Source organism: Oryzias latipes, chromosome 10 (assembly GCF_053564925.1).
Source record: "Oryzias latipes strain Hd-rR chromosome 10, Olatipes_Hd-rR_3.1".
NCBI lineage: Eukaryota > Metazoa > Chordata > Actinopteri > Beloniformes > Adrianichthyidae > Oryzias > Oryzias latipes.
Genome location: NC_136246.1, coordinates 2,502,023 through 2,528,689, shown reverse-complemented (window position 1 = coordinate 2,528,689; position 26,667 = coordinate 2,502,023). Strand labels below are relative to the sequence as shown.

The following is a 26,667-nucleotide window of genomic DNA, read 5'->3' as shown; positions in this document are numbered from 1 at the left end:
TTTGGTTGGATGCAATACGCTGCCATAGGATTTGTGTATTTAGAGAAAAAAAAACACATGAGATTTTTGTACCAGTATTTTTAAGAAAATATAAAAGCAAAGAAGTCCAAAAAAGCTGGGCTCTAAGCTTGTTGTCTGTTCATAAAACCTGTAATATGAGCTGAAAGCTGCAAGTTAAAAAGCCACAAGGTGTCCGTGTCATAGACATGATCTGTTTTGTTTATGCTCATCCAATAACACTACAGAGAAAAATACTGAATGTTGACCAGCATGAACTGTTTATTTATGTTTGTGAGTCAATCCCGATGACAATATCGGACACAAAGCAGCAAAGTCAGTGGGTGACCTGCTGGACGCTCACTTTGTGGGTGTAGTCAACTTGTGGCACAGAGTCTGTAATTTTTTAAATAATATTTTATACAATTTTTTTGTTTTTGACATATTGTTCTCCAACGTTTCCATATTTTTTCTGTTTTTCGCGATACGCTTTTTTTGTATATCATGTTTTTGTTTTTTATTCACGACACTCCCCTGGCTCTAATTATTTTCTTAATTTCGCTCTTTTTTATTTTTGAACTACAGTTGTAGTTCACAGCGAGGAGATAAGGAACCGTCTACAAATTGCATTAGTCGAACATGCTGGTTTACTCTAAGAGAAGGAGGAAGGATATTAGTGGTTTCTGTAGAGTTTGTTATAACAATGATGAGTACCTGTGATGTTTTTCAGATTATTAATGGTGAAGGAGAGAGAAACTGCTATCGTTTGTCTGGGTTTTTTCGTGTACTTTATTGACGGTCCCTGCCTGCCTCTGCAGCTTCACAAGCATCAACGTCAAGGCAGACTTCAAAGTTCAGAACAGGCGAAGTCTATTTACCGAAAAACTCCGTCTGTATCTTATTTTTGCATCACCACTGACAAAAATAAACAGTCATAGCACATAAACTGAACGCACGCGGATTTAAGGCACGGACTGGCTTTTTGTTTTAAACACGAACATTTTAGAGAGGAGATCATCCGTTTTTTTAATTCTTTCCTTTTTTAAATGCAAGACGCTTAAGTTTCCATACAAAGCGGACTCATCTGGGTAACGATTGTTATTGGTGTGACTGGTGATGACGTAGCACTGGGCGACGCTCGCGCCTCGCTGTGACCAAACTAAAGATGGCGGACGTGTCGGGGACCGAGCTGTCAGAACAGAAAGAAGTGGAGATTGATCTGAAAAGAAAGCAGGACAGACGGTGGGAATGCGCGCAGAGGTCAGGGAAGGCCGGCGTTACCCCGGAGCTGCCGGAAACGCTGGGCTTTTACGACATTAGCTCCGTCAGGAGGGAACAGCGGGGGCTCTCAGCAGGTAACCATCTGGACTCCCCAACAACACACGTCAACTGCAGCCGCGAGCTTTCCCCGCCGTCAGGGTCTCCGCGCCTTTACAAGCAAAGAGTTTTATCAGCTGCGATGGTTTCGGTCTGTTTTTGTCACAGCTGCTTCCGAGCTTCTCTACACTTGTTTACACAGTTACGGAGCCCCCATGCCCTTTGATGAATGAGTCAAAGTAACGAGTAACGTGTCTGCTCTGCCGGGATTACCTCCTGGAAGCGTTCGGTTTGTCATCAGACGTAGAGGTTGAACCAGAGTGAACCGTGAGGCTGAGGAGGCTCGCAGATCCGCAGTGAGCAGCTCAGGTGTCTGAGGACCAAACCGTTTGTTCTCAGTGACTGTGAGCAGAAGCTTTTTGACCAACACACGTCTGTATGATGACACCAACTATTCAGTCAGACATGGTCAAACCGACACTTTGAAACGGAACGAGTCCTCTATGAACACGCTAAGGCACAGTCACGTGGTACAGGCATGTGCCCTCAGAGCCTCTTTGGACTTGAACAGCTCTTATCTGTTTGTCTGACAGGCAAACACGTTAAATAAATACAAATAAAGTACAGATGCACTTTCACTGGTAGACCATTCAGCAGGTAGTGTTATTAGAATACAAGCTTTAATGGCTCTTGTGATTCTAACAGATGCCATTGCAACCAGGTCCTGTAATCATTGCAGACAGTATTATAAAAAGCTCCACAATGGTTTCATTCCTGCATCGTTTTCATTCGGATCTGCTCTACAAGGCAGATAGGTGGTGCTGCTCTGCTAATCACAGCAGATGTGGGCTTCAGCCAAACATCTGGAATAGAACGGCTGCAACTAAAATCCCATTTAGGTCAGAAGAAGCAGAACAAGCTTTGTCTTGGAGGTTTGATGGCTTCTCACTGATGCAGAGGAGTCCTTACAGCATCACTATTAAGCCTTTGTTTCTGCTTTGTGGCTACAGAAGTTTCTTTATTGAAATTTTATTTCTGTAGAAAATCTGAACTTTATACTCTTTGTTACACATTTGAGTTAAGTTGCAGTTGTATAAAATCAACTTAATAACTGAACGTGAAAAGATAACCTTTATTTTCAGTAAAAAAATAAACCTAAAAGACAACTTTTATTAAAGTTTTACAATAATTTTAACATTTTATATAAAAACAAAAACAGTATCTAAGTCAGCTACTTTATTCATTCAATCATTTATCATTCATTCATTCATCTTCTAATCCCGAAAGGGATCGTTCTGTCCCTTTCGGGGTCACGGGGCTGCTGGAGCCTATCCTGGCCACTTGTGGGCGAAGGCAGCAGACTTTCTGGAGAGGTCGCCAGTCTGTCACAGTTTGAATATTTTAAATCCAAATAATACCTACATTATTATCAGTAACTGTCAAATCCCTCAAAGATCTCCAGTTACAGTCATCTTCAACAGGAATCTCACATACACACACATACACACACAGACACACACAGACACACACACAGACACGCATAGATACAGTTGGGCAAAAAAGTATTTATTCAGCTACCATTGTGCAAGTTCTCCTACCTAAAAACATGCGAGGTGCCTGTAATTTTCACAATAGGTAAACCTCAACTATGAAAGACAAATGAAAAATAAATCACATTGTCTGATTTTTAAAGAATTTCTTGTGATCATTGTGACCCCACAGGGTGAGATCTTGGGGGGAGCCCCAGATGGAGGGAGATAATCAGTGGTCTTGTATGTCTTCAGTTTTCTAATAATTGCTCTCATAGTTGATTTCTTCACACCAAGCTGCTGACCTGTTGCAGATTCAGTCTTCCAGCCTGGTGCAGCTCAACAGTTTGGTTTCTGGTGTCCTTAAACAGCTCTTTGGTCTAGGCAACAGTCGAGTTTGGAGTGTGACTGTTTGAGGTGCCGTTCTCACAGGTAACCAGTGGAGGACAGAGGATCCTCTACAGAAGACGTTACAGGTCTGTGAGAGACAGAAATCTTGTTTGTCTGTTATTGACTAAATATTTATTTTCCACCATAGTTTACAAATAAAGTCCTTAAAAGCCAGACAATGAGACTTTTTGGATTTTCTTTCTCATTTTGTCTCTCATAGATGAGGTTTACCTATGATTACAGGCCTCTCTCATCTTTTTAAGTGGGAGAACTTGCACAATTGGTGACTAAATCCTTTTTTGCCCCACTGTACTCACAGACACACACTCAGCTATGCATTGAACATGTGTTTAAAGGTGAATTGTCTCTCATTTCAGTGAATGTGTGTGAATGTCTCCGTGGTAACACACTCCCCTTCCTGTTGTTCCAGATCCATCGTTGACTCGCTTCATTTGTGCAGAACTCACCAGAGGTTACTTCCTGGAGCACAATGAAGCAAAGTATAAAGAGCGCAGGGAGAGAGTGTACACGTGCATGCGCATTCCCAAGGAGCTGGAAAAGGTAGCATAAACTAGCTGTCCTGATCTTTTCTCTACCTGTCTTTCTCTTTCTTCAAAGCACAACAGATCTTCTGACTCCCTCAGGCTGTGGCAAACCCGTGTCAAAGCTCTGAAAGTGCTTCTTACTGACTATTTCATTGATGCATTTTTCAACCTGTCTTTTTGCTTTAGTCATTTGTTTAACTGACTGGTAATAAATGTTCAAGTTATGTCTGGTAATCAAAGCCATTTCATGTCGTTGTGTGTGTAGTTTGGAACCAGGATTGTTGTGAATGATTTGCAGAATGTGTGTTTGTTTTATGTTGACTTGTCCTTTCAAGAGCTGAATCCTGCAGTTAGAGCCCATGCTCACCAGAACCAGAACCAGGAGTCCAGGACAGTGAGAGGAGGCAGGACACATGATTCTGCTGTTCCTATTGCAAATGCATGTTCCTTCTTCAATCAGACTTCTCATGCATTTGAATCATGTTATTACCATCGATGAAGTAATGTCATCAACAAAGAAAGGCTTTCCAGCTGTGGTTCCTGTGTTGTTGTTGCCGTGTTCCCCTTACACCTTTGCAGAGACAGCGGAGCGCTTACGTTCTTTGATTACTGACTTTCACTTTAAGTTTGATGGATAAAGAAGGTTTGGTTTGTTTGCAAATCCTCCTTCAGCGGAGTTGTTGTTCCCTTTTATGCATCACGCAGTAGTGGGCTGTTCAGTGACTTTGGGTTGTGTGACTGTTCCAGCTGATGATCTTCGGTTTCTTCCTGTGTGCCGATGCCTTCCTGTACGTCTTCACTCTGCTGCCCCTCCGGGTGCTGCTGGCTCTGCTGCGCATGCTCACCCTGCCCTGCTGTGGCTTCAGGTCAGCGTGCGCACACACACACACACACACACACACACAGTAGAATCTGTCCGGTATCTTGTCCCATGAATCTCAGGCCTAAATGATGGTGACATACTCTTGTCATAGTCTGAGTTTGTGGCTAAGCACATGGCTGTGTGCTCAGCTGGTGGCTCAGTCCCATTTTTCCTGCTGTATTGTTTTACCTCTGTCCTCATGTCCCAGGATATGTTGGCAGTGACACCATGGATCATAACAGAATCTTTTCCTATCTGCAGTTTCTGCTCAAAACAACAAGATGTGTTTGACTTTCCTCCTTAAAGTTCACAGCCAGGTTCTCTGGGTTTCATGTTTATTGCAGTCCCACTTCATATTCCTTCTGTCATTCATTCTACTTAATCTGAGTAATTTTCCTCTTAATTTTCCAACCTTAAAAGCTCTTAAAAACCAAAGAAGCAATATTCACACATGTGATGCATCCTCATTTATAATTCTGTGGGTTACACATTTATCACATGACAGGGAGATCTGTTTGAAGAAGTATTGATCATATGCTTCTAATTCCCCTGGCAGGAGCTTGCATTTCTCTTATGTCTGACTGTTTTTCCTCTTGCCCCCTTTCCCCCTGCAGGGTGCACACATGCCCCTTCTGCCAAAGGAGCAGGTAGACTCTCAGAAGTCCATTATAAATATTGCACTGCCCCCTTGTTTTATGCTTTATTTTTCCATTTCTGTTCATCTTGACACAAAGAGCAGCTGGTTCCACATTCATCATGATCTGTCCTCTCAGGCTGAACCTCCGTGTGGGTCCTGCCTAAGTGTAGCTTTCTGTGAACTTTGGGTAGGAATGAAGATTTCCATCCCCTGCATGATCATCCTCACTACTGTGGTGCCACGCTGCACAGGTTGTGGGCAGTCGGGGCTTTTCTGCCTGCCTGTGGCTCCTGTGGCAACCCTCGGTGGTAGTTGTGGTGATAGGGGGGTAAACGGCAGTAACTAAACACTAACAAGCTGGTCTTGCTACTCACAAGGCAGCTTATTCAACCCGGATCATTGATCCGTCTGAATGCTCGGCTGAACACGTTTCTGTATCCTGTCTTGGTGTGACCTGGAAGTTCAGCTGCTGCTCCCTGTCATGAAGGTTCAGCTGTCTGCCTCAGCTGACCCTTCATGAGTCTGCAGGATGGAGAGGGTTTGTGCAGCAAACCTGAGCAGCTCCATGAAGCAGCTTTGAATCCTGGGAGCTGTGAGTGACCCGCTTTACCCCACAGCCGTTTACCGATCTGATCCGACTACATCCACAGAAAAAAAATCATTTCAACGCAACAGAACGACTGTAAACCTGCAGAGTCTGGAAAGAGTGTGGAACTGCAGCAGAACCAAAGTCTGTCCAGATGGACTCAGCAGGGTCCGATGACAAAGTCATATGTGTGTTAATATTACTGTATGCAACATGACGTGGAGCAAATTTCCAACAACTTTCTAATAATCTTTTGCATGTAATGAACAAATGTGTAACTTTTAGAGGAGAGAAACAGCGTGGAGAGTTAGAAGATGATGATGGACGGATGTTGAAGCTGTGTAGAGCCACGCCATGGACTGCATGCTGAAGACATGGGTGACCTCTGAGGTCACATGACTCACTGATTTGTACTGGTCCCATCTGATGCCAGTTTTCACTCTGCAGTTGTCGTCATCTTAGATAGATCTGACCCCCCCCACCCCCCCCCCCCCCCCGGCCCCTCCACCACCACCACCACCGCCGCCTTTGTGTTCTTGGAACAGATGAGGATTTGACAATACCGGAAAGTCAAAAGGTCCCAGTTGAGTGTAGATGGGATCTAAGATCTAAAATCAATGATCGACTGGATAAATAATTCACCTTGGGTACATATGCTGTGAATAATGTATTTAAGTTTGAATCTGAAAAACTCTATTTTTTAGTTGTATAAACTGAGATGAACATTATTGACCTCATATGTAACCAGCCACTGAGCGAGTAAACGGACCCAACAGTAGGTAGGTAGGTACTTCTGTGTTCACAGAGGTCTGAAGGCAGAAGTGCTGCCTCCTGGTTTCCATGAACTACTCCAGCTTGTGTTTGGTGGCTTGTTGACTGTAAATGATTCAATTCTGGTCCCTTTTGTTGGTATTTTACTACTGAGATGCTAAGATAAGCAGGACAATCTGAGCGCAAATGTAACATTTATAAGCAAACATTATTAAATGTTTCAGATCAGTCAGTTGTGTAAGGTCTATCTATCATCTAGAGCGATTCAGGGAGACTCTGTCCTATTGTCTGGACTAGAAGAAATCATAAGCTGTGTCTGAATTCCCCCCCTAACCCCCAACTACTCAAAAACTATATAGTGCGACACTATGTAGTGCCCTGAATTTTAATAGCAATTGGGACGCCATGCTTACTACTTTTTCTTTTTTTAAACGGCGGATATGACATCATCGACATGAATTTAAATCTAATTGGTATGAGCGTTTTGTGACAATTATTTATGAGTCCACTGTCTTCTGAAGTTAAAAAAGTTGATGGTTTATTTAAATACATTTCTTTGGCAAAAATTGTTCCGACGCAATGCATTGTGGTCTATATTCGCCGATCTAGTGAGCATCGATGCACACTGGTTTTTCACAGAGACTTCTGGGTAATTTCCAGGGCCCTGGATTTGGCAATTGTAGATTGGGACAGCAGTACAAAATGGAGAAGAAACTATATAGAGCATTATGTGGGGTTTAGGGAAGGAATGTGGGCACATCAATATTCTTCAGAAAAGGATGATAGCCCATTGCCTCCACTGGGGGGAGCCACAGCCTCGGAGAGCATAACATGGGACATCTTCATCACAAGAGAGAGAGGGCTTTTTCATTGGCATGGACAGCGACAGTACACACTAATGGCTGTCAGGTAAATTCAAAACAAAAGCAATTATAGTCTCATATATTATTAGGAAAATAGAACAGATGTTTTCCTCATCAAAGCCTTTAAAAAACAGTGAGGTTCATAATTAAGCTGATCCTCTCAAAAAGCTTTTTTCCTCCTCCCTGCAGTTTGTTCCTGGTTTGCTGAATCTGAGCCCCTTCATCTTTCTCATTTTGATCTTTCTTTTTCTATCAATTGCTAATTAAATGACTCTTAAGTAATAATGGTAGCAATTTGTGGTATTGGTTAACATCTTGTGCACAGAGTCTAGTGTTTTTGCAATGAATAGATATATAATAGTTTTGTTTGTAAAATGAATTTTACATCAGGGGTTGTTTAAAACGTCAAAAGTGTCATCATTTAGTTGACTCATTCAGGTTTTAGATTTCCACCTAGAAATGTGACAGAGCTTTCACGTGTTAAACAGGTTGACAAAACTGTCACAAACAGAAGCCATACTTGTATTTTTCATCCACCCTTTCCTGTAAAACCGATGGGAGCTTTTTCTGCTTTAAACACAACTGCAGACGTTCAGCTCTGTGCAGACACACACACACACACACACACATGCTGTGTTGACATGGTTGAGGCTTCGACACACTGAGAGCACAGAGTGGAGCTCTGCAGGATATCAACTGACTGCATCTACTCCCGTGTTTGCATTGAATGGAGGAACTCGTCATAAAAAGTCACATTACAGAGGCACATCTTATCAAAAAGAAACGGACGATGGAGACGGCCTTACCATCTTTAATGCCTTCCATATAGATGTGTTTGTGTTGTCAGGGCATGTTTGTGTTTCTTTTGTGTCTGATGCTGAAAAGAACTGTGCTGTTGTATGTTGTCCTGCTGTTTCTCTTCCTTTGAGAGCAACGTTTGCCAAGTTTAAAAAATCTTTTTTGATTATTCTGCAAATGATTGTAAATGTGTTCATGCTCATTATAATCAACAGTCTGCATCTGTCAGCACACATTGGTGTACGCAGGTCATCTTTCACTCATGTGCATGTGTGGCACTGCAAGAATCTCTGCAGCCTTTATCACAGCATGCAGTGGTGCATCCAAAAACATGTATGTTTAAGCCGTTCTGTGTGTGTCAGCACACAAGTGAATTTTTCTGTTTCTGTGTGTGTGTGCGTGTGTGTGTGTATGCGTGGTCAGTGGGTCACAGCTACTGCAGCCGGCTCAGGTGTGTGACATGCTGAAGGGTCTGATCCTGCTGCTGTGTTTCTCCATGATGCACTACGTGGATTACTCCATGATGTATCACCTGATCCGAGGACAGTCTGTTATCAAACTCTACATCATCTACAACATGTTGGAGGTACCTGCACACTTCTAACAACTTTTTCATCAAACACAGTCTTTTGCTATGTCCCAGTTCCCTCCCTACTCCATAACTACTAAGAAACTGTATATTGCAGGACTATTTAGTGGCCTACATTTCAGAAGCACCCTGATCACTATATGGGCTGCATGGTGGTGCAGTGCTTAGCGTTCCGGCCTCACAGCTTCTCTGTGCATGCGTGGGTTTCTCTGGGCACTCCAGCTTCCTCCCACAGAAACATGATGCAAAGGTTGATTGGTTACTCTGTAGTGTTCCTAGGTGTGTGACTGTGTGGCCCTGTAACAGATTAGCCACCTGTACAGAGTGTACCCTGCCTTCACCCAACACTAGCTGGGACTGACTCCGTCAACCCTGTGACCCCAAAAGGGGTATAGCGGGTCAAGACGATGGATATATGCTGCTACCGTTTTTTTTAAATGGGAAATATGACGTCACCGATTTCCCAAAGTAAAAACCTAATGGATATGAACATTTACAAAGACTATTAATAGATGAAAACTTGGATGCTTTATAAAAAGTAAATGTAAAATTGTTCAAATGCAATGCATTGTGGTCTACAATTGCCAAACAAGTGGGCATCGACGCACACTGTGTTTTTTTCAGAGACTTCTGGTAAATTTCCGGAGCATTTGATTTTGGAAATGTCGATTTTTACAGCTGTACCAAACGGCAAACGCACTATAAAGTGCACTAAGTAGTGAGTAGTGAAAGAACTCAGACACAACCGTAGTTTTTGTTTTTGTTGTCCTCCAGCTTGCTGGTCTTTAGCATTCACTGCACCAGTGTGCCGTAATACATTGAACCAACAGGAGCCAACTGAAGGACTTCAGAATCAGTGTCTTTTTGGGAGAACAAAGGGAAGATTTTCCGCCCCACAAATACACCTCAACACAGCTCGTCAGTACTAACTAAAATGAGACGTAGTGGAGAGTTAAACAAGAAAACCTGGGTTTTCTTTGAGCCAAATGGAATCTGTCTCCAAATATCAGCAGAGACTGTGGCAGCAGCAGTCATTCATCAGCGGTTCATCTCAGCTGGTGGAGAGTCTGTCACTTCCTGACTTCCCTCCACCAATGACACTAAACGTGGGATGTTCATCCATTTACTGTGCTGTCGCACAGTCCAGTGAGAGTTTCAAATACCACGGCGTCTTTCTCTGGTTGTTGTGGTTACTACGCTAAAATGTGGGGGTGTTAATCTCAAGGTGACCCCTGTCTAAATGATCAAATACCATGACTGCAAAAATGTCAAAGTTGCACTGGTAAAATAGTCAAAAAGGTGTTGATCTGTACCTCCTGTTCTCTACCTTTAGGTAGCAGATCGCCTTTTCTCCTCTTTTGGTCAGGACATCTTGGATGCCCTGTACTGGACCGCCACAGAACCCAAAGAACGGAAAAGAGACAATATAGGACTTATCCCTCACTTTTTAATGGCAGTCTTTTATGTCTGTATCTTTTCTATCTGTGGCATTTGAAATCAATGTTTTTAGAGGACTGTTATTGTTCTATATAGCTTCTGTTTTACTCAAAAGCGATGAATAAGGAGGTTTTTTCAGCTTTGGTTAGACTCCCGATAGTAGATGATAGAACAGTTACCATGACAATAGATCATGTCTTTTGTACTTGGTGGTTTGACTCCACTTCATCCAGTAGATGGCTACAGTCTCACCATGTAATATCAGTTCTATGAAGTGTTACTGATTATTTTCATGCACAAAGGCCGTTGCTGCATCAGTTGAGCAGGTTTGTGTATCAGATGATGTGAGGAGATGACAGTGAAGCGTTCTTTGATCTGCCGTTTTCCTGAGCTGTTGACCTTCAGTTCTACACTCCATCCTCATCATGGTCCAAGCCTCCACACTCAACGTGGCCTTCAACTCCCACAACAAGTCTCTGCTCACCATCATGATGTCCAACAATGTCAGTACACACACACACACAAGTCTATGTCAAACAGAAAATGTGAATGTAAACAAACTGAACTGCTTTTTATTTACTAGTTTAACTTTTGTGGGAAAACATAAAAAAATTCTTTCAGTGACCTTCAGCCATTATATACTAGCTTTTGTTGTTTTCTGGGTCTATTTTCTTCACGTTTTTGTGTTTTTTCTTCAGTTTGTTGAAATTAAAGGCAGCGTGTTCAAGAAGTTTGAGAAGAACAACTTATTCCAGATGTCCAACAGTGGTAAATATTCAATGACACACATTTTTCATTGAACATAAACAACATTATATAAAAAAGGATAAAAATAGTCTAACAAACTGAATGTGTTAAAGCTTCAGACTCTCATAAAAAACATCAACTTAATACCAGCTATTTTAGTCTATAGGTTGGTTTTGACTGATTTATACCAATTTTATCTACATCATTTTCTAATTTGGAGTTTGGTGTCAAACTTTGAGTAGAAAAGATTCAGACTTGGGATAGACCACTTTTTTTCTTAAATAATTAGCCATCCTTCTTGTAGGTCATTGGCACGTAGTAAGTCTGGCTTCCCAACATCCCTACATGCCTTTTTATATACACTCCCAATCCCCAACCTAACATTAGCGCTGCAACAAAAATGGAGAAAATTATCAGAGCTGCACAGTTTTGAGGCAGATTTCAGCTCAGAAAACAAAGACGTACCTGGATCTGTTTGTCTGCAAGCGCATGCATGTTGTGTGCAATTAGTTTATAAGTATTTTCCCAAACCCTATAAGGCCCTTTTTTTAGCTGGGAATGTTTGAAAAGAGATTTCTGTTTTATTAGAACCCTTTTCTTCAGTACAGGTAAAAAAGTTGGTAAAAAATAAACGATTTGACCGTGTGAATCACAAAACAGACCTTCAGTCTGTGGCCTTTAAATTGGGTTTTATTGGACGTGGTGAATTTCTTTGTGACGCCTCAGAGAGATAAATCTACCAGATCTGTCTGTGTTAAGAAGTATTTGTAGCTGTAAAACCATAGTCTCTCTGAACCCTGCAGATATCAAAGAGAGGTTCACCAGCTATGTTCTCTTGCTCATCGTTTGTCTCAGGAACATGGAGCAGTTTTCCTGGAATCCAGGTAATCTTTTGGTTTGTGGTAATTATAATGTTGATATAATGAAACTATTAACTATTAATATTCCAGTGAATTTTAAGTGACATCATCAGATCTGTTCATTGGAACAGCTAAAGTTAGCTACTTAACAAATGAAATGAACATTATTCTGCCCCCAGTTTGCCTTTGTTCTTTAAAGGCCCCCTCCCTTGTAAATCATGTTTTTGGAGTTTCTGACATGTACGTGTGGCATTTATCTTATGAAAGAGAACAAATGTGGTAAGAAATCTTTTCAGTTTTGGATTTCTGAGTATTTTGTTCTTGTAAATTGCTGTCAATCAAACTGTTGCAAAGATGCTGGGTTTGAATTGATGAGTCGCTGTGATGTCACAACGGCCCAGGAGGGCATGCCCACCCCGACCCCCCATCTGGCCCACCCAGCGTGCACATCATGTGTGAGAGAGGAGAAGATGGCTCGCTGCGTTGTTCCCCACACGTATTTTAAGGCCATCCGAGGCTGGATTTAGTTTCTGTCAGAGAGGGAACACAAATGTGAGTTTGAAGGCTTGCTGTCCCGCTTTAATCAGAGAGGGTAAAAACAAAAATAAGAATAAAACCAGGGGACCTTTTTTATTATTACCTTGATTAAAACAAAATGACATAAAATTCAGGAGACCTGAGCAGGCTGGCGAGTCTCTGTCCTCCGGGAGCCGGCATAGTTATGGGGATGGTTTCAGCTCCATCAGCCCTGCCTCAGACTGTCCAGGCTTGACCCGCCTTCACTGAATCATATTAGAAATGTATGAAAAGAGCAAGGAAAACATTATTTGGGTCGAAAAAAATCCTGGTCTTTGTTTCCATGGTGAAATCCTTTCTCCTGGCCCAGCTGACCGGCTGCTTGACCTTCATCCCTGAGACAGCAGTCAGAGAAAAGAGCTTCTGAGTGACAGCTGTGTGGAAACGCTTTCTACTGAGAGGAACAGTCTGCCAGCTCAGATATGTTTGATGTGAAGCAGCATCCATTCTGCTTCTTACTGTTGGAAAGCTGCATGTTAGTTAGTGTATGCTGCAGTGCTGAGGTCTGCACTGGCACCAAAGCACACATATTGGTAGCACTGCTGGCATTTGTGCTGGTGAGAACCATGTTTTTAAAATAAGAATGTAGTTAACGTCTCTCATGTATTAAACTATATCAAGTTCGAGCTCTACCTACATTTCTATTGATATGAAATGTAGTTCAGAAAGCATAAAGTTATTGTATCCTTTTTGCAGCTGCCCTGCATTGGACTGTGTAGGTGTGCCCCGCCTTGACCCTGGTGCAGCTAGAATAGGCTCCAGCAGCCCTGCACAGGATATGGCAGAAATGATGGATGGGTGGTTTATAGTTGAGACGCAACATTCCACTTTCATGCTGATTCAGTTCAAACTTCAGTTTTTGGGGCACTTTTTTTTTGGTTTAATATATGATTTTTTTATTTTTTTGGTGGCTGAGACTGGCCTTTGCAGCAAAAAATAGGAAATGTGAAAACAAAAAAGAAACTGTGCAAAGAACAAGAAGCACTGCTGCAAATAAAGAAGTCAACTTCTCATTCATCCAAATAACTACTGTTACTTACGCCCTGGATTATTTCCATGTGCTGTGCTCCAATATGCAGCAAAGCACATGGAGCTGTGCTTTGCTGCAGAACTTTATTCTTCTCACAGCGGTGCATTGGCAAAGACCATCATGAAGCCCCTTCCACTGTGGCTTTTTTATTTGCAACATCATTTCTGTTTATTTACAGCAGTGTTTCTTTTATTCGTAGCAGCATTTCTTTTTTTTTTGCAAATTTTTTTTTTTTAGTTCCTTTTTTTGCTGCAATAGTGGGTCTCGGCCACCGTAATCCGTGTATTACAAAAGAAACAAAAACCTTAAAACTGTAGAAAAACCTTTCAGTTGGTTCATACTAAGCCTGGTGTAATGTAATAAAATAAATCCTAAATATTTCTTTATTTAGTACAATACTGGTTTGACTCTTTCAACGTAAACATTCTGCTATAGGATTCCCCTTTCCCACCAGTCAGTTTAGTGGAGTAACGTAGGATTCAGTTTTAAACAGAGAATGCTGGCATTTCTGTCTAAAATAGTGCTATTTTCCCACCAGAACACCTGTGGGTGTTGCTTCCTGATGTCTTTATGGTGGTCTACTCAGAGGTTGCTGTGGACATCATTAAACACGCTTTCATCACAAAGTTCAATGACATCCCTGCAGACGTAAGAAGCCACTCTGCTGCTCGTCCTCATCAGCGCGGCCCGTCCAGCACGTGTAACAGGTCTGTGTGTTGCAGGTCTACAGTGAATACAGAGCCAGTCTGGCTTTTGATCTGGTCAGCAGTCGACAGAAGAACGTGAGCATCGTTCTTTTAATTCCAGAGCGTTTCTGAGCAGACAAATGCAGGCCTTTTCATCAGTGCTGTTGTGTTTGTTTGTGTCATTTTACAGGCTTACACTGACTACAGTGACTCTGTCGCTCGCAGGATGGGCTTCATCCCTCTGCCGCTGGCTGTTCTGGTGAGACTGACATTCAGGATGAGGTCAAACAGGTTCACTTTAAAAGGCTCCTGCTGCTCTTATTTCTGACTAAAGGATCTCAGATTCGGCTGTTTCCATGTGTGTTTTCTTGTTGTCGTACCTAACAGCTCATCCGGGTGGTGATGAGCTCAGTGAAGGTGCAGGGCGCCATGTCATACTCGTGTGTGTTCCTCTTTTACCTCGGGTAAGCCTTTTCCTTTCCGTCCCTGGCCTGTTGTTCTTGTTAGTCCACACATCCCCATGCTTACTGCAGGGAAAATGGCTTTTCTCATTCTGCTGGGTAGCAGTTCATCCTCACTGAATCCACGTGGGCTTTAATACTAATCCTGTTTGAAAATATGACATGGTGGTTAAAGCATTTAAAAACTGTAAGTACAGGATACAAATGTGTTTTTAGAGCTTGGTTTTTTGCATGGAGACACTGGGGTTACATAATCAAAGCTCTGGACGTTTCCTCGTGCTGCTCTGCTGCTGACGGCTAAACACAGTCTGTGACGCTGAACCCCACTGGGGCCTGAGACTTCCCCTCTGGGTCAAGAACAGCGTTGGCATCCCAAAATAGCTCTGGCTTGAGCGTGCAGCCGTGCCACGGCAAGAATTCTGCTGACAGTCTGAATTCCAAGCCCCTGTCAGAGCGGGGTTTGGACCACAGACCCAGATGTGTCCACCGTCCTCTCATCAGGTCGCGTCTAAGCTCTGTAGAAATGCACTCGAGCAGATGAAGGGTGCATGTCAGCAGCCTGCTGCGTCCAGATTACAGCTGTTGCCCCCTACTGAAGAGTCACGGTGCTGTTTTTGAGCCTCATGTATCAAATGCTCTGCTGGATTCATTGGAAAACATTCATTCCCTCTTCTCGTTCCCTACTGTGAATTTTGTCTTGCTCACAGAAGTTCCAGGTTATGAGAGCTCCTGTGATGGTCACAGTTCCCTCCTTCTGCTTAATTATGAAGCTGGAAATGCTGCTTTCTGTGCTGCTCATCAGACTTAGTTTGGGTGTTTGTTCTCGTGGTCACACACAGACTGTTCTCTTCCCATCCTGCAGGCTGGTGACAATGAAAGTGTTGAACAGCATCGTGCTGCTGGGGAAGTCGTGTGTTTATGTCAAAAGAGCCAAAATGGAAGAAAAACTGTTTGAGAGACCCCCCACTGCACCCTCCGCTTCTGCAAAGAGCCCCAGCAGAGCTGACGTGGCCAGGTGCCCCAAAGCTTCAGGTAAAGCTCCCAGCAGCCACCTTGTTCCTGTCAGGAACTGTCAGACAAGCAAGAGCTGGAGGAAACCTTCAGCTCCTCTAACATGACTCAGATGTCTCACCTACAATCAGCCACACATGACTCCATTATCCTTCAAATAATTGGTTAAGATTTAAAGACCAAAAACTGGAATTTAATTCCTGACTTGTAAGTATCAGGTGATCCAGCTCTGCTTGATAATGAAATGTTTTGGTTTGATGTGGAATTCTCTATTATTGCCCATAAATGTAAATTCTTCTGATCTTATTCTGCAGTGTGGTTGGTATTAAAATTAGACAAATACTTTTAGGAGAAGACAGTATGGATGTAACTTATAGTGCTTTAAATATATCCAGCAGACAGCAGGATCCTTTCTTTCTGAGCCGCTCTCTGTGTTCAGGTTCCCTCATCCCGGCTCTTATCCATGCAGACACCTTTAGGTTCCTCCTAGCCTGGGTGTGAAGATGGTTGGGCTGCTGAACAGATTTTGATTCATTTTTCAGTTGGGGATTTTAAGGTTGGGGCTAAAATGAACTAAGTCTTTAGCATCTAAGCACAAAGCTGACGCTGCCATGAAGTGTTTGAAATAAAGCTGCTATGATGCACAGATGCATTTAGCCTCAGGTGAACCAGCTGTCATGAGGCTGAGTGTCTGACAGCTAGCAAAAACTGAACAGGCCACAGCCAGACTGTGCTCAGTGTGTGTGCCTCAGTGTGTGCCTCAGTGTGTGCCTCAGTGTGTGCTTCAGTGTGTGCTTCAGTGTGTGCTTCAGTGTGTGCTTCAATGCTTCAGTGTGTGCTTCAATGCTTCAGTGTGTGCTTCAGTGCTTCAGTGTGTGCTTCAGTGTGTGTGCTTCAGTGTGTGTGCTTCAGTGTGTGTGCCTCAGTGTGTGCCTCAGTGTGTGCTTCAGTGTGTGCTTCAGTGTGTGCTTCAATGCTTCAGTGTGTGCTTCAGTGTGTGCTTCAATGCTTCAGTGTGTGCTTCAGTGTGTGCTTCAGTGTGTGTGCCTCAGTGTGTGCCTCAGTGTGTGCTTTAGTGTGTGCTTCAGTGTGTGCTTCAGTGTGTGCTTCAGTGTGTGCTTCAGTGTGTGCCTCAGTGTGTGCCTCAGTGTGTGCCTCAGTGTGTGCCTCAGTGTGTGTGCTTCAGTGTGTGCCTCAGTGTGTGCCTCAGTGTGTGCTTCAGTGTGTGCTTCAGTGTGTGCCTCAGTGTGTGTGCCTCAGTGTGTGCTTTAGTGTGTGCTTCAGTGTGTGCTTCAGTGTGTGCTTCAGTGTGTGCTTCAGTGTGTGCCTCAGTGTGTGCCTCAGTGTGTGCCTCAGTGTGTGCCTCAGTGTGTGCCTCAGTGTGTGCCTCAGTGTGTGTGCTTCAGTGTGTGCCTCAGTGTGTGCCTCAGTGTGTGCTTTAGTGTGTGCCTCAGTGTGTGTGCCTCAGTGTGTGCTTTAGTGTGTGCTTCAGTGTGTGCTTCAGTGTGTGCTTCAGTGTGTGCCTCAGTGTGTGCCTCAGTGTGTGCCTCAGTGTGTGCCTCAGTGTGTGTGCTTCAGTGTGTGCCTCAGTGTGTGCCTCAGTGTGTGCCTCAGTGTGTGCTTCAGTGTGTGCTTCAGTGTGTGCTTCAGTGTGTGCTTCAGTGTTGCTTCAGTGTGTGCTTTAGTGTGTGCTTCAGTGTGTGCTTCAGTGTGTGCTTCAGTGTGTGCTTCAGTGTGTGCTTCAGTGTGTGCTTCAGTGTGTGCCTCAGTGTGTGCTTTAGTGTGTGCCTCAGTGTGTGCTTCAGTGTGTGCCTCAGTGTGTGCTTCAGTGTGTGCTTCAGTGTGTGCCTCAGTGTGTGCTTCAGTGTGTGCCTCAGTGTGTGCTTCAGTGTGTGCTTCAGTGTGTGCCTCAGTGTGTGCTTTAGTGTGTGCCTCAGTGTGTGCTTCAGTGTGTGCCTCAGTGTGTGCTTCAGTGTGTGCTTCAGTGTGTGCCTCAGTGTGTGCTTTAGTGTGTGCTTCAGTGTGTGCTTCAGTGTGTGCTTCAGTGTGTGCTTCAGTGTGTGCCTCAGTGTGTGCTTTAGTGTGTGCCTCAGTGTGTGCTTCAGTGTGTGCCTCAGTGTGTGTGCCTCAGTGTGTGCCTCAGTGTGTGTGCCTCAGTGTGTGTGCTTCAGTGTGTGCTTCAGTGTGTGCTTCAATGCTTCAGTGTGTGCTTCAGTGTGTGCTTCAGTGTGTGCTTCAGTGTGTGCCTCAGTGTGTGCCTCAGTGTGTGCCTCAGTGTGTGTGCTTCAGTGTGTGCCTCAGTGTGTGTGCTTCAGTGTGTGCTTCAATGCTTCAGTGTGTGTGCCTCAGTGTGTGCCTCAGTGTGTGCCTCAGTGTGTGCTTCAATGTGTGCCTCAGTGTGTGCTTCAGTGTGTGCTTCAGTGTGTGCTTCAGTTTGTGCCTCAGTGTGTGCCTCAGTCTGTGCTTCAGTGTGTGCCTCAGTGTGTGCCTCAGTGTGTGTGCTTCAGTGTGTGCTTCAATGCTTCAGTGTGTGTGCCTCAGTGTGTGCCTCAGTGTGTGCCTCAGTGTGCGCTTCAATGTGTGCCTCAGTGTGTGCTTCAGTGTGTGCTTCAGTGTGTGCTTCAGTTTGTGCCTCAGTGTGTGCCTCAGTCTGTGCTTCAGTGTGTGCGTCAGTGTGTGCTTCAGTGTGTGCCTCAATGTGTGTGCCTCAATGTGTGTGCTTCAGTGTGTGCTTCAGTGTGTGCCTCAGTGTGTGCCTCAATGTGTGCGTCAGTGTGTGCTTCAGTGTGCCTCAATGTGTGCCTCAGTGTGTGCCTCAGTGTGTGCCTCAGTGTGTGCCTCAGTGTGTGCGTCAGTGTGTGCTTCAGTGTGTGCCTCAATGTGTGTGCTTCAGTGTGTGCTTCAGTGTGTGCCTCAGTGTGTGCCTCAATGTGTGCGTCAGTGTGTGCTTCAGTGTGCCTCAATGTGTGCCTCAGTATGTTTGCCTCAGTATGTGTGCCTCAGTGTGTGTTTCAGTGTGTGTTTCAGCGTGTGCTTCAGTGTGTGCTTCAGTTTGTGCCTCAGTGTGTGCTTCAGTGTGTGCCTCAGTGTGTGCCTCAATGTGTGTGCTTCAGTGTGTGCTTCAGTGTGTGCTTCAGTGTGTGCCTCAGTGTCTGCTTCAGTGTGTGCCTCAATGTGTGTGCCTCAATGTGTGTGCTTCAGTGTGTGCTTCAGTGTGTGCTTCAGTGTGTGCTTTAGTGTGTGCTTCAGTGTGTGCTTCAGTGTGTGCTTCAGTGTGTGCTTCAGTGTGTGCCTCAGTGTGTGCTTCAGTGTGTGCCTCAGTGTGTGCTTTAGTGTGTGCTTCAGTGTGTGCTTCAGTGTGTGCTTCAGTGTGTGCCTCAGTGTGTGTGCCTCAGTGTGTGCCTCAGTGTGTGCCTCAGTGTGTGCCTCAGTGTGTGCCTCAGTGTGTGTGCTTCAGTGTGTGCTTCAGTGTGTGCTTCAATGCTTCAGTGTGTGCTTCAGTGTGTGCTTCAGTGTGTGCTTCAGTGTGTGTGCCTCAGTGTGTGCCTCAGTGTGTGCCTCAGTGTGTGTGCTTCAGTGTGTGCCTCAGTGTGTGTGCTTCAGTGTGTGCTTCAATGCTTCAGTGTGTGTGCCTCAGTGTGTGCCTCAGTGTGTGCTTCAGTGTGTGCTTCAGTGTGTGTGCCTCAGTGTGTGCTTCAATGCTTCAGTGTGTGTGCCTCAGTGTGTGCCTCAGTGTGTGCCTCAGTGTGTGCTTCAATGTGTGCCTCAGTGTGTGCCTCAGTGTGTGCTTCAATGTGTGCCTCAGTGTGTGCTTCAGTGTGTGCTTCAGTGTGTGCTTCAGTTTGTGCCTCAGTGTGTGCCTCAGTCTGTGCTTCAGTGTGTGCCTCAGTGTGTGCCTCAGTGTGTGTGCTTCAGTGTGTGCTTCAATGCTTCAGTGTGTGTGCCTCAGTGTGTGCCTCAGTGTGTGCCTCAGTGTGCGCTTCAATGTGTGCCTCAGTGTGTGCTTCAGTGTGTGCTTCAGTGTGTGCTTCAGTTTGTGCCTCTGTGTGTGCCTCAGTCTGTGCTTCAGTGTGTGCCTCAATGTGTGTGCCTCAGTGTGTGCCTCAGTGTGTGCCTCAGTGTGTGCCTCAGTGTGTGCCTCAGTGTGTGCTTCAGTGTGTGCTTCAGTGTGTGCCTCAATGTGTGTGCCTCAATGTGTGTGCTTCAGTGTGTGCTTCAGTGTGTGCTTCAGTGTGTGCCTCAGTGTGTGCCTCAATGTGTGCGTCAGTGTGTGCTTCAGTGTGCCTCAATGTGTGCCTCAGTATGTTTGCCTCAGTATGTGTGCCTCAGTGTGTGCTTCAGTGTGTGCTTCAGTTTGTGCCTCAGTGTGTGCTTCAGTGTGTGCCTCAGTGTGTGCCTCAATGTGTGTGCTTCAGTGTGTGCTTCAGTGTGTGCTTCAGTGTGTGCCTCAGTGTCTGCTTCAGTGTGTGCCTCAATGTGTGTGCCTCAATGTGTGTGCTTCAGTGTGTGCTTCAGTGTGTGCCTCATTGTGTGCCACAGTGTGTGCTTCGATGCTTCAGTGTGTGCTTCAGTGTGTGCCTCAATGTTTGTCTCAGTGTGTGCTTTAGTGTGTGCCTCAATGTGTGTGCCTCAATGTGTGTGCTTCAGTGTGTGCCTCATTGTGTGCCACAGTGTGTGCTTCGATGCTTCAGTGTGTGCTTCAGTGTGTGCTTCAGTGTGTGCCTCAATGTTTGCCTCAGTGTGTGTGCCTCAGTGTGTGCCTCAGTGTGTGTGCCTCAGTGTGTGCCTCAGTGTGTGCCTCAGTGTGTGTGCCTCAGTGTGTGTGCTTCAGTGTGTGCCTCAATGTGTGCCTCAGTGTGTGTGCGCCTCAGTGTGTGCCTCAGTGTGTTCTTCAGTGTGTGCTTCTGTGTGCGCCTCAGTGTGTGCCTCAGTGTGTTCTTCAGTGTGTGCTTCAGTGTGTGCCTCAGTGTGTGTGCCTGTGTGTGCCTCAATGTGTGTGCCTCAATGTGTGTGCCTCAGTGTGTGCTTCAGTGTGTGCCTCAGTGTGTGCCTCAATGTGTGCCTCAATGTGTGCCTCAGTGTGTGCTTCAGTGTGTGCCTCAGTGTGTGCTTCAGTGTGTGCCACAGTGTGTGTGCCTCAGTGTGTGCCTCAGTGTGTGCCTCAATGTGTGTGCCTCAGTGTGTGCTTCAGTGTGTGCCTCAGTGTGTGCCTCAATGTGTGCCTCAATGTGTGCCTCAGTGTGTGCTTCAGTGTGTGCCTCAGTGTGTGCTTCAGTGTGTGCCACAGTGTGTGTGCCTCAGTGTGTGCCTCAGTGTGTGTGCCTCAATTCGTGTGCTTCAGTGTGTGCTTCAGTGTGTGCCTCAGTGTGTGCCTCAATGTGTGCGTCAGTGTGTGCTTCAGTGTGCCTCAATGTGTGCCTCAGTATGTTTGCCTCAGTATGTGTGCCTCAGTGTGTGTTTCAGTGTGTGTTTCAGCGTGTGCTTCAGTGTGTGCTTCAGTTTGTGCCTCAGTGTGTGCTTCAGTGTGTGCCTCAGTGTGTGCCTCAATGTGTGTGCTTCAGTGTGTGCTTCAGTGTGTGCTTCAGTGTGTGCCTCAGTGTCTGCTTCAGTGTGTGCCTCAATGTGTGTGCCTCAATGTGTGTGCTTCAGTGTGTGCTTCAGTGTGTGCTTCAGTGTGTGCTTTAGTGTGTGCTTCAGTGTGTGCTTCAGTGTGTGCTTCAGTGTGTGCTTCAGTGTGTGCCTCAGTGTGTGCTTCAGTGTGTGCCTCAGTGTGTGCTTTAGTGTGTGCTTCAGTGTGTGCTTCAGTGTGTGCTTCAGTGTGTGCCTCAGTGTGTGTGCCTCAGTGTGTGCCTCAGTGTGTGCCTCAGTGTGTGCCTCAGTGTGTGCCTCAGTGTGTGTGCTTCAGTGTGTGCTTCAGTGTGTGCTTCAATGCTTCAGTGTGTGCTTCAGTGTGTGCTTCAGTGTGTGCTTCAGTGTGTGTGCCTCAGTGTGTGCCTCAGTGTGTGCCTCAGTGTGTGTGCTTCAGTGTGTGCCTCAGTGTGTGTGCTTCAGTGTGTGCTTCAATGCTTCAGTGTGTGTGCCTCAGTGTGTGCCTCAGTGTGTGCTTCAGTGTGTGCTTCAGTGTGTGTGCCTCAGTGTGTGCTTCAATGCTTCAGTGTGTGTGCCTCAGTGTGTGCCTCAGTGTGTGCCTCAGTGTGTGCTTCAATGTGTGCCTCAGTGTGTGCCTCAGTGTGTGCTTCAATGTGTGCCTCAGTGTGTGCTTCAGTGTGTGCTTCAGTGTGTGCTTCAGTGTGTGCTTCAGTTTGTGCCTCAGTGTGTGCCTCAGTCTGTGCTTCAGTGTGTGCCTCAGTGTGTGCCTCAGTGTGTGCCTCAGTGTGTGTGCTTCAGTGTGTGCTTCAATGCTTCAGTGTGTGTGCCTCAGTGTGTGCCTCAGTGTGTGCCTCAGTGTGCGCTTCAATGTGTGCCTCAGTGTGTGCTTCAGTGTGTGCTTCAGTGTGTGCTTCAGTTTGTGCCTCTGTGTGTGCCTCAGTCTGTGCTTCAGTGTGTGCCTCAATGTGTGTGCCTCAGTGTGTGCCTCAGTGTGTGCCTCAGTGTGTGCCTCAGTGTGTGCCTCAGTGTGTGCTTCAGTGTGTGCTTCAGTGTGTGCCTCAATGTGTGTGCCTCAATGTGTGTGCTTCAGTGTGTGCTTCAGTGTGTGCTTCAGTGTGTGCCTCAGTGTGTGCCTCAATGTGTGCGTCAGTGTGTGCTTCAGTGTGCCTCAATGTGTGCCTCAGTATGTTTGCCTCAGTATGTGTGCCTCAGTGTGTGCTTCAGTGTGTGCTTCAGTTTGTGCCTCAGTGTGTGCTTCAGTGTGTGCCTCAGTGTGTGCCTCAATGTGTGTGCTTCAGTGTGTGCTTCAGTGTGTGCTTCAGTGTGTGCCTCAGTGTCTGCTTCAGTGTGTGCCTCAATGTGTGTGCCTCAATGTGTGTGCTTCAGTGTGTGCTTCAGTGTGTGCCTCATTGTGTGCCACAGTGTGTGCTTCGATGCTTCAGTGTGTGCTTCAGTGTGTGCTTCAGTGTGTGCCTCAATGTTTGTCTCAGTGTGTGCTTCAGTGTGTGCCTCAATGTGTGTGCCTCAATGTGTGTGCTTCAGTGTGTGCCTCATTGTGTGCCACAGTGTGTGCTTCGATGCTTCAGTGTGTGCTTCAGTGTGTGCTTCAGTGTGTGCCTCAATGTTTGCCTCAGTGTGTGTGCCTCAGTGTGTGCCTCAGTGTGTGTGCCTCAGTGTGTGCCTCAGTGTGTGCCTCAGTGTCTGTGCCTCAGTGTGTGTGCTTCAGTGTGTGCCTCAATGTGTGCCTCAGTGTGTGTGCGCCTCAGTGTGTGCCTCAGTGTGTTCTTCAGTGTGTGCTTCTGTGTGCGCCTCAGTGTGTGCCTCAGTGTGTTCTTCAGTGTGTGCTTCAGTGTGTGCCTCAGTGTGTGTGCCTGTGTGTGCCTCAATGTGTGTGCCTCAATGTGTGTGCCTCAGTGTGTGCTTCAGTGTGTGCCTCAGTGTGTGCCTCAATGTGTGCCTCAATGTGTGCCTCAGTGTGTGCTTCAGTGTGTGCCTCAGTGTGTGCTTCAGTGTGTGCCACAGTGTGTGTGCCTCAGTGTGTGCCTCAGTGTGTGCCTCAATGTGTGTGCCTCAGTGTGTGCCTCAGTGTGTGCCTCAATGTGTGCTTCAGTGTGTGCTTCAGTGTGTGCTTCAGTGTGCTCTTCAGTGTGTGCCTCAGTGTGTGCCTCAATGTGTGTGCTTCAGTGTGTGCCTCAGTGTGTGTGCCTCAATGTGTGTGCCTCAATGTGTGTGCCTCAATGTGTGTGCCTCAGTGTGTGCTTCAGTGTGTGCCTCAATGTGTGCCTCAATGTGTGCCTCAGTGTGTGCTTCAGTGTGTGCCTCAGTGTGTGCTTCAGTGTGTGCCTCAGTGTGTTCCTCAATGTGTGCCTCAGTGTGTGCCTCAGTGTGTGCTTCAGTGTGTGCCTCAGTGTGTGCCTCAGTGTGTGCCTCAGTGTGTGCTTCAGTGTGTGCCTCAATGTGTGTGCTTCAGTGTGTGTGCTTCAGTGTGTGTGCTTTAGTGTGTGCCTCAATGTGTGTGCTTCAGTGTGTTTGCCTCATTGTGTGCTTCAGTGTGTGCCTCAATGTGTGTGCTTCAGTGTGTGTGCTTCAGTGTGTGTGCTTTAGTGTGTGCCTCAATGTGTGTGCTTCAGTGTGTTTGCCTCATTGTGTGCTTCAGTGTGTTTGCCTCATTGTGTGCTTGTCTTAGACTCCTGCTGAAATGACGGCTGATACATTTGGCTCATTAGCAGTGGTAGAAAGCAGAGATGCTGGAAGTTTCAGACTGAAGGTCTACAGACAGGATGTGCATGTAGTTACTGCAGGACATGACTTCATGGCACAGGTGTGAAGGTGGACTATGTGAGCGAGGACCCGTGTCTCCATTGAGAGACTCATTAAACCAAAGGAAAGTAAGGAAGACTTTCCAACAGATCATAGAGCTTTTAGTGGTGAAGGATCGCTGCATGGACTCAAAAAGTAAGGCCAATTCAATTTTTGTTTTAATAAAAAGAACATAGGAGTAAGTAGAAAAAAAATGTATGTATTTGAAAATGAACCTTTAGGCCTAAAAGAATTGTTTTTATCATCATTTTCACAGACAACATTTGATAACACTGATGAAAGCATTTGAAGTTGGAAAAAAACTGAAATAGTTACTGGGGGTTAATGTGTGCTGAACACATCTGTATACTTTCATTTATTTACAGTGTATATGAATAATTTATACACAAGAAGAGTGTTCTATCCATGTCCATGTTCTTGTGTGTATTTTATAAGCTCTTAGCTGCTGTTGGATGAAAGGGTAAATATTCAGTTCTTGTAAATCTGCCTCCAGAGGAGTCGCTGCCTCACCAGCCATCAACCTCACCGCACGCCACTGTTCTACAGCTCTGTTTATGGCGTCATGAGGCGTCACTACATTCACGTGCAGACGTGTTTATCTCTAGGCTGAGTCAGGGAGCTCTCATTCAGTACATGTTGGTGTTCACGTGACCGTGCCTTCTGTTCTTCATAGGGGAGTTTAAGACCACGCAGATTGTCGCTGCGCCCTGTACCCCCCCATGCTCCTCTTCCTCCTCCGTGACCACCCAGCCAGCTCCCAGGACTGAACTGTTCCCTCCCCCCCTCACCCCTGCTAACCCTGCCAGCCGCCCATCCTTCGCCCCACCTGAACCAGAACCAGAACAGCCTGAACCGGTGCTCTCAAAGGAAGAGGACCATGCAGCTCATGATGCTGAGGAACTGCAGCCCAGATCTCCAGAAAATGACCTGCTGGAGATCGATCGCTTCACCATCTGTGGTAACCGCATCGACTGAGCTGCAGCTGCTGCAGTTGCAAAGGGCAAAGCTCTCAGGAAAGACAGCAGACCGGCCGCTCCCTCAGCCTGTGGCCCTGCGGTCACCCCTGGGGTTACCGTGAACATGTGGAGCCACACACACCTGGAGTCGACGCCTTCCTCAAAACGGAGCAGCGCTTCAGGAAGTGAACAGCACCTGGCCTATGTTCATACAGACCCTGTTCTCTTGGGACCTGCTCAGACAGTAAAATCACCAAAAACTGCAGCTCACATCTCTGCAGGACTTAACCCTTTAGCTTTGTGACAGAGGAAGAGGATTTCCTTTGTGGGAGTCTGAAGTAGAGTCGGACACTCTGCAGATCATCCGTGTAACATACACATGCTGCTTTTCCTAATTCTCTTCAGTTTGGGGTGCAGACACGTCTCTGCTCCGTGCAGGTCTGCTCACTGCCGTGTTCGTCTTTGTGCAGCTAATCTTTTTTGCTCCAGTGCCAGTCGACGGTGAATCCTTACTTGAAGAAACTCAGCTGTTTGGTTCAGTCACTTCATGAAGAAGCTGAGCTGTTCTTCATCCTGCAGACTCTGTTCCAGCCTGTCCTGCCAGCTGCTTCCACAGCCCATGGAACTCTTTCTTGATCCTTTCTTTTTGGTCCCTTTATATCTTTATTTTTAACAAACTATCTGCCTGCCCCCCTGAAATGCAGGCTCTAGCTGGAACAGGGTTATGGCTGAACGGGACGCCTCCAGCAGGACAGGTGTGATCAGAAAGCTGCTCTCAGGTCCCGTTTGTTGGTCTGGCATGTTGGCACTGATGACCATGACGAGTGTAAAAACTCCTGCCTCCCCGTCAGTGTGACCCGAGCTCTGATGTTTGCACCTTAGGATGATCAATATGTCTACAGCTTCTCTGCATGTGGGCTTCACTGAATGACTGACGGCTGACAAAGATTTCTCTCCATTGAAATGGTAAATATAATATATACAGCATCAACAAGAGCATTAGTTCCATTGAGTCTCACTGGTTGTACATAACTGCAAGATTGTATACAATTAATGAATATGCCTTTAATTAGATTTTTTTTATTTCATTTATTTGTGTTGAGACTCAGCTTTCATTTGATCCATGTCTGTTCACAAAAGTTTGGAAGTTAATATGAATAAAAATCTTTTGTAGTTTTGTCAAATCAGCCAAAGATTTCTTTGCCAAACAGACTTCAATCTGGTACTGTTTACTTTCTTTATTTGTTTAGCAAAGCAGAACGGTACTTTATTGAATAAAAAACGGTAATAAAGAACATTTCATGAATGTTTTGGGTGTAGCAATATGTTGAGAAGTTTCCATCTGTGTGGATTGTAGTTTGAGCAGTTATTGTTCATGACCAATGGAATGAGGTTCTGTTTTTCCTGTGTGAGTTGTGGACCTTGTTCTTTACTGTCTCCTCTTTCTGGGACAGACCTGAGTCGACTTGAGTTTGCTTCAGGCCTGAAGTTTAGCTGATAAAGACGAGTCTTTCACGGCTGCTTCCTGTCTGTGTTCAATTCAAATTTTAGATTTCACTTCCAGTGTATAATCTTGCCTTCTGAAAAATTAAAGTTTGTTTTTAAGTGTT

General features: G+C 45.6%; 1 protein-coding gene across 2 annotated transcripts; it reads left to right on the top strand.

Moving 5' to 3' along the window:
* Positions 1-839: 839 nt before the first annotated feature.
* tapt1a (transmembrane anterior posterior transformation 1a) lies at positions 840-26,667 on the top strand. 2 transcript variants are annotated; one of them, XM_023959474.2, is made up of 15 exons: positions 1,091-1,352; positions 3,664-3,794; positions 4,526-4,644; positions 5,255-5,287; positions 8,719-8,881; positions 10,218-10,353; positions 10,727-10,824; positions 11,020-11,089; positions 11,872-11,952; positions 14,073-14,182; positions 14,257-14,316; positions 14,411-14,479; positions 14,608-14,684; positions 15,544-15,713; positions 24,775-26,667. In XM_023959474.2, the coding sequence occupies exons 1-15, from the start codon at positions 1,163-1,165 to the stop codon at positions 25,074-25,076; spliced, it is 1,809 nt and encodes a 602-aa protein (XP_023815242.1). In that variant the 5' UTR covers positions 1,091-1,162; the 3' UTR covers positions 25,077-26,667. The 2 variants fall into 2 exon arrangements, with proteins under 2 accessions (XP_023815243.1, XP_023815242.1); XM_023959475.2 differs by lacking the exon at positions 5,255-5,287 and having other exon boundaries at positions 840-1,352.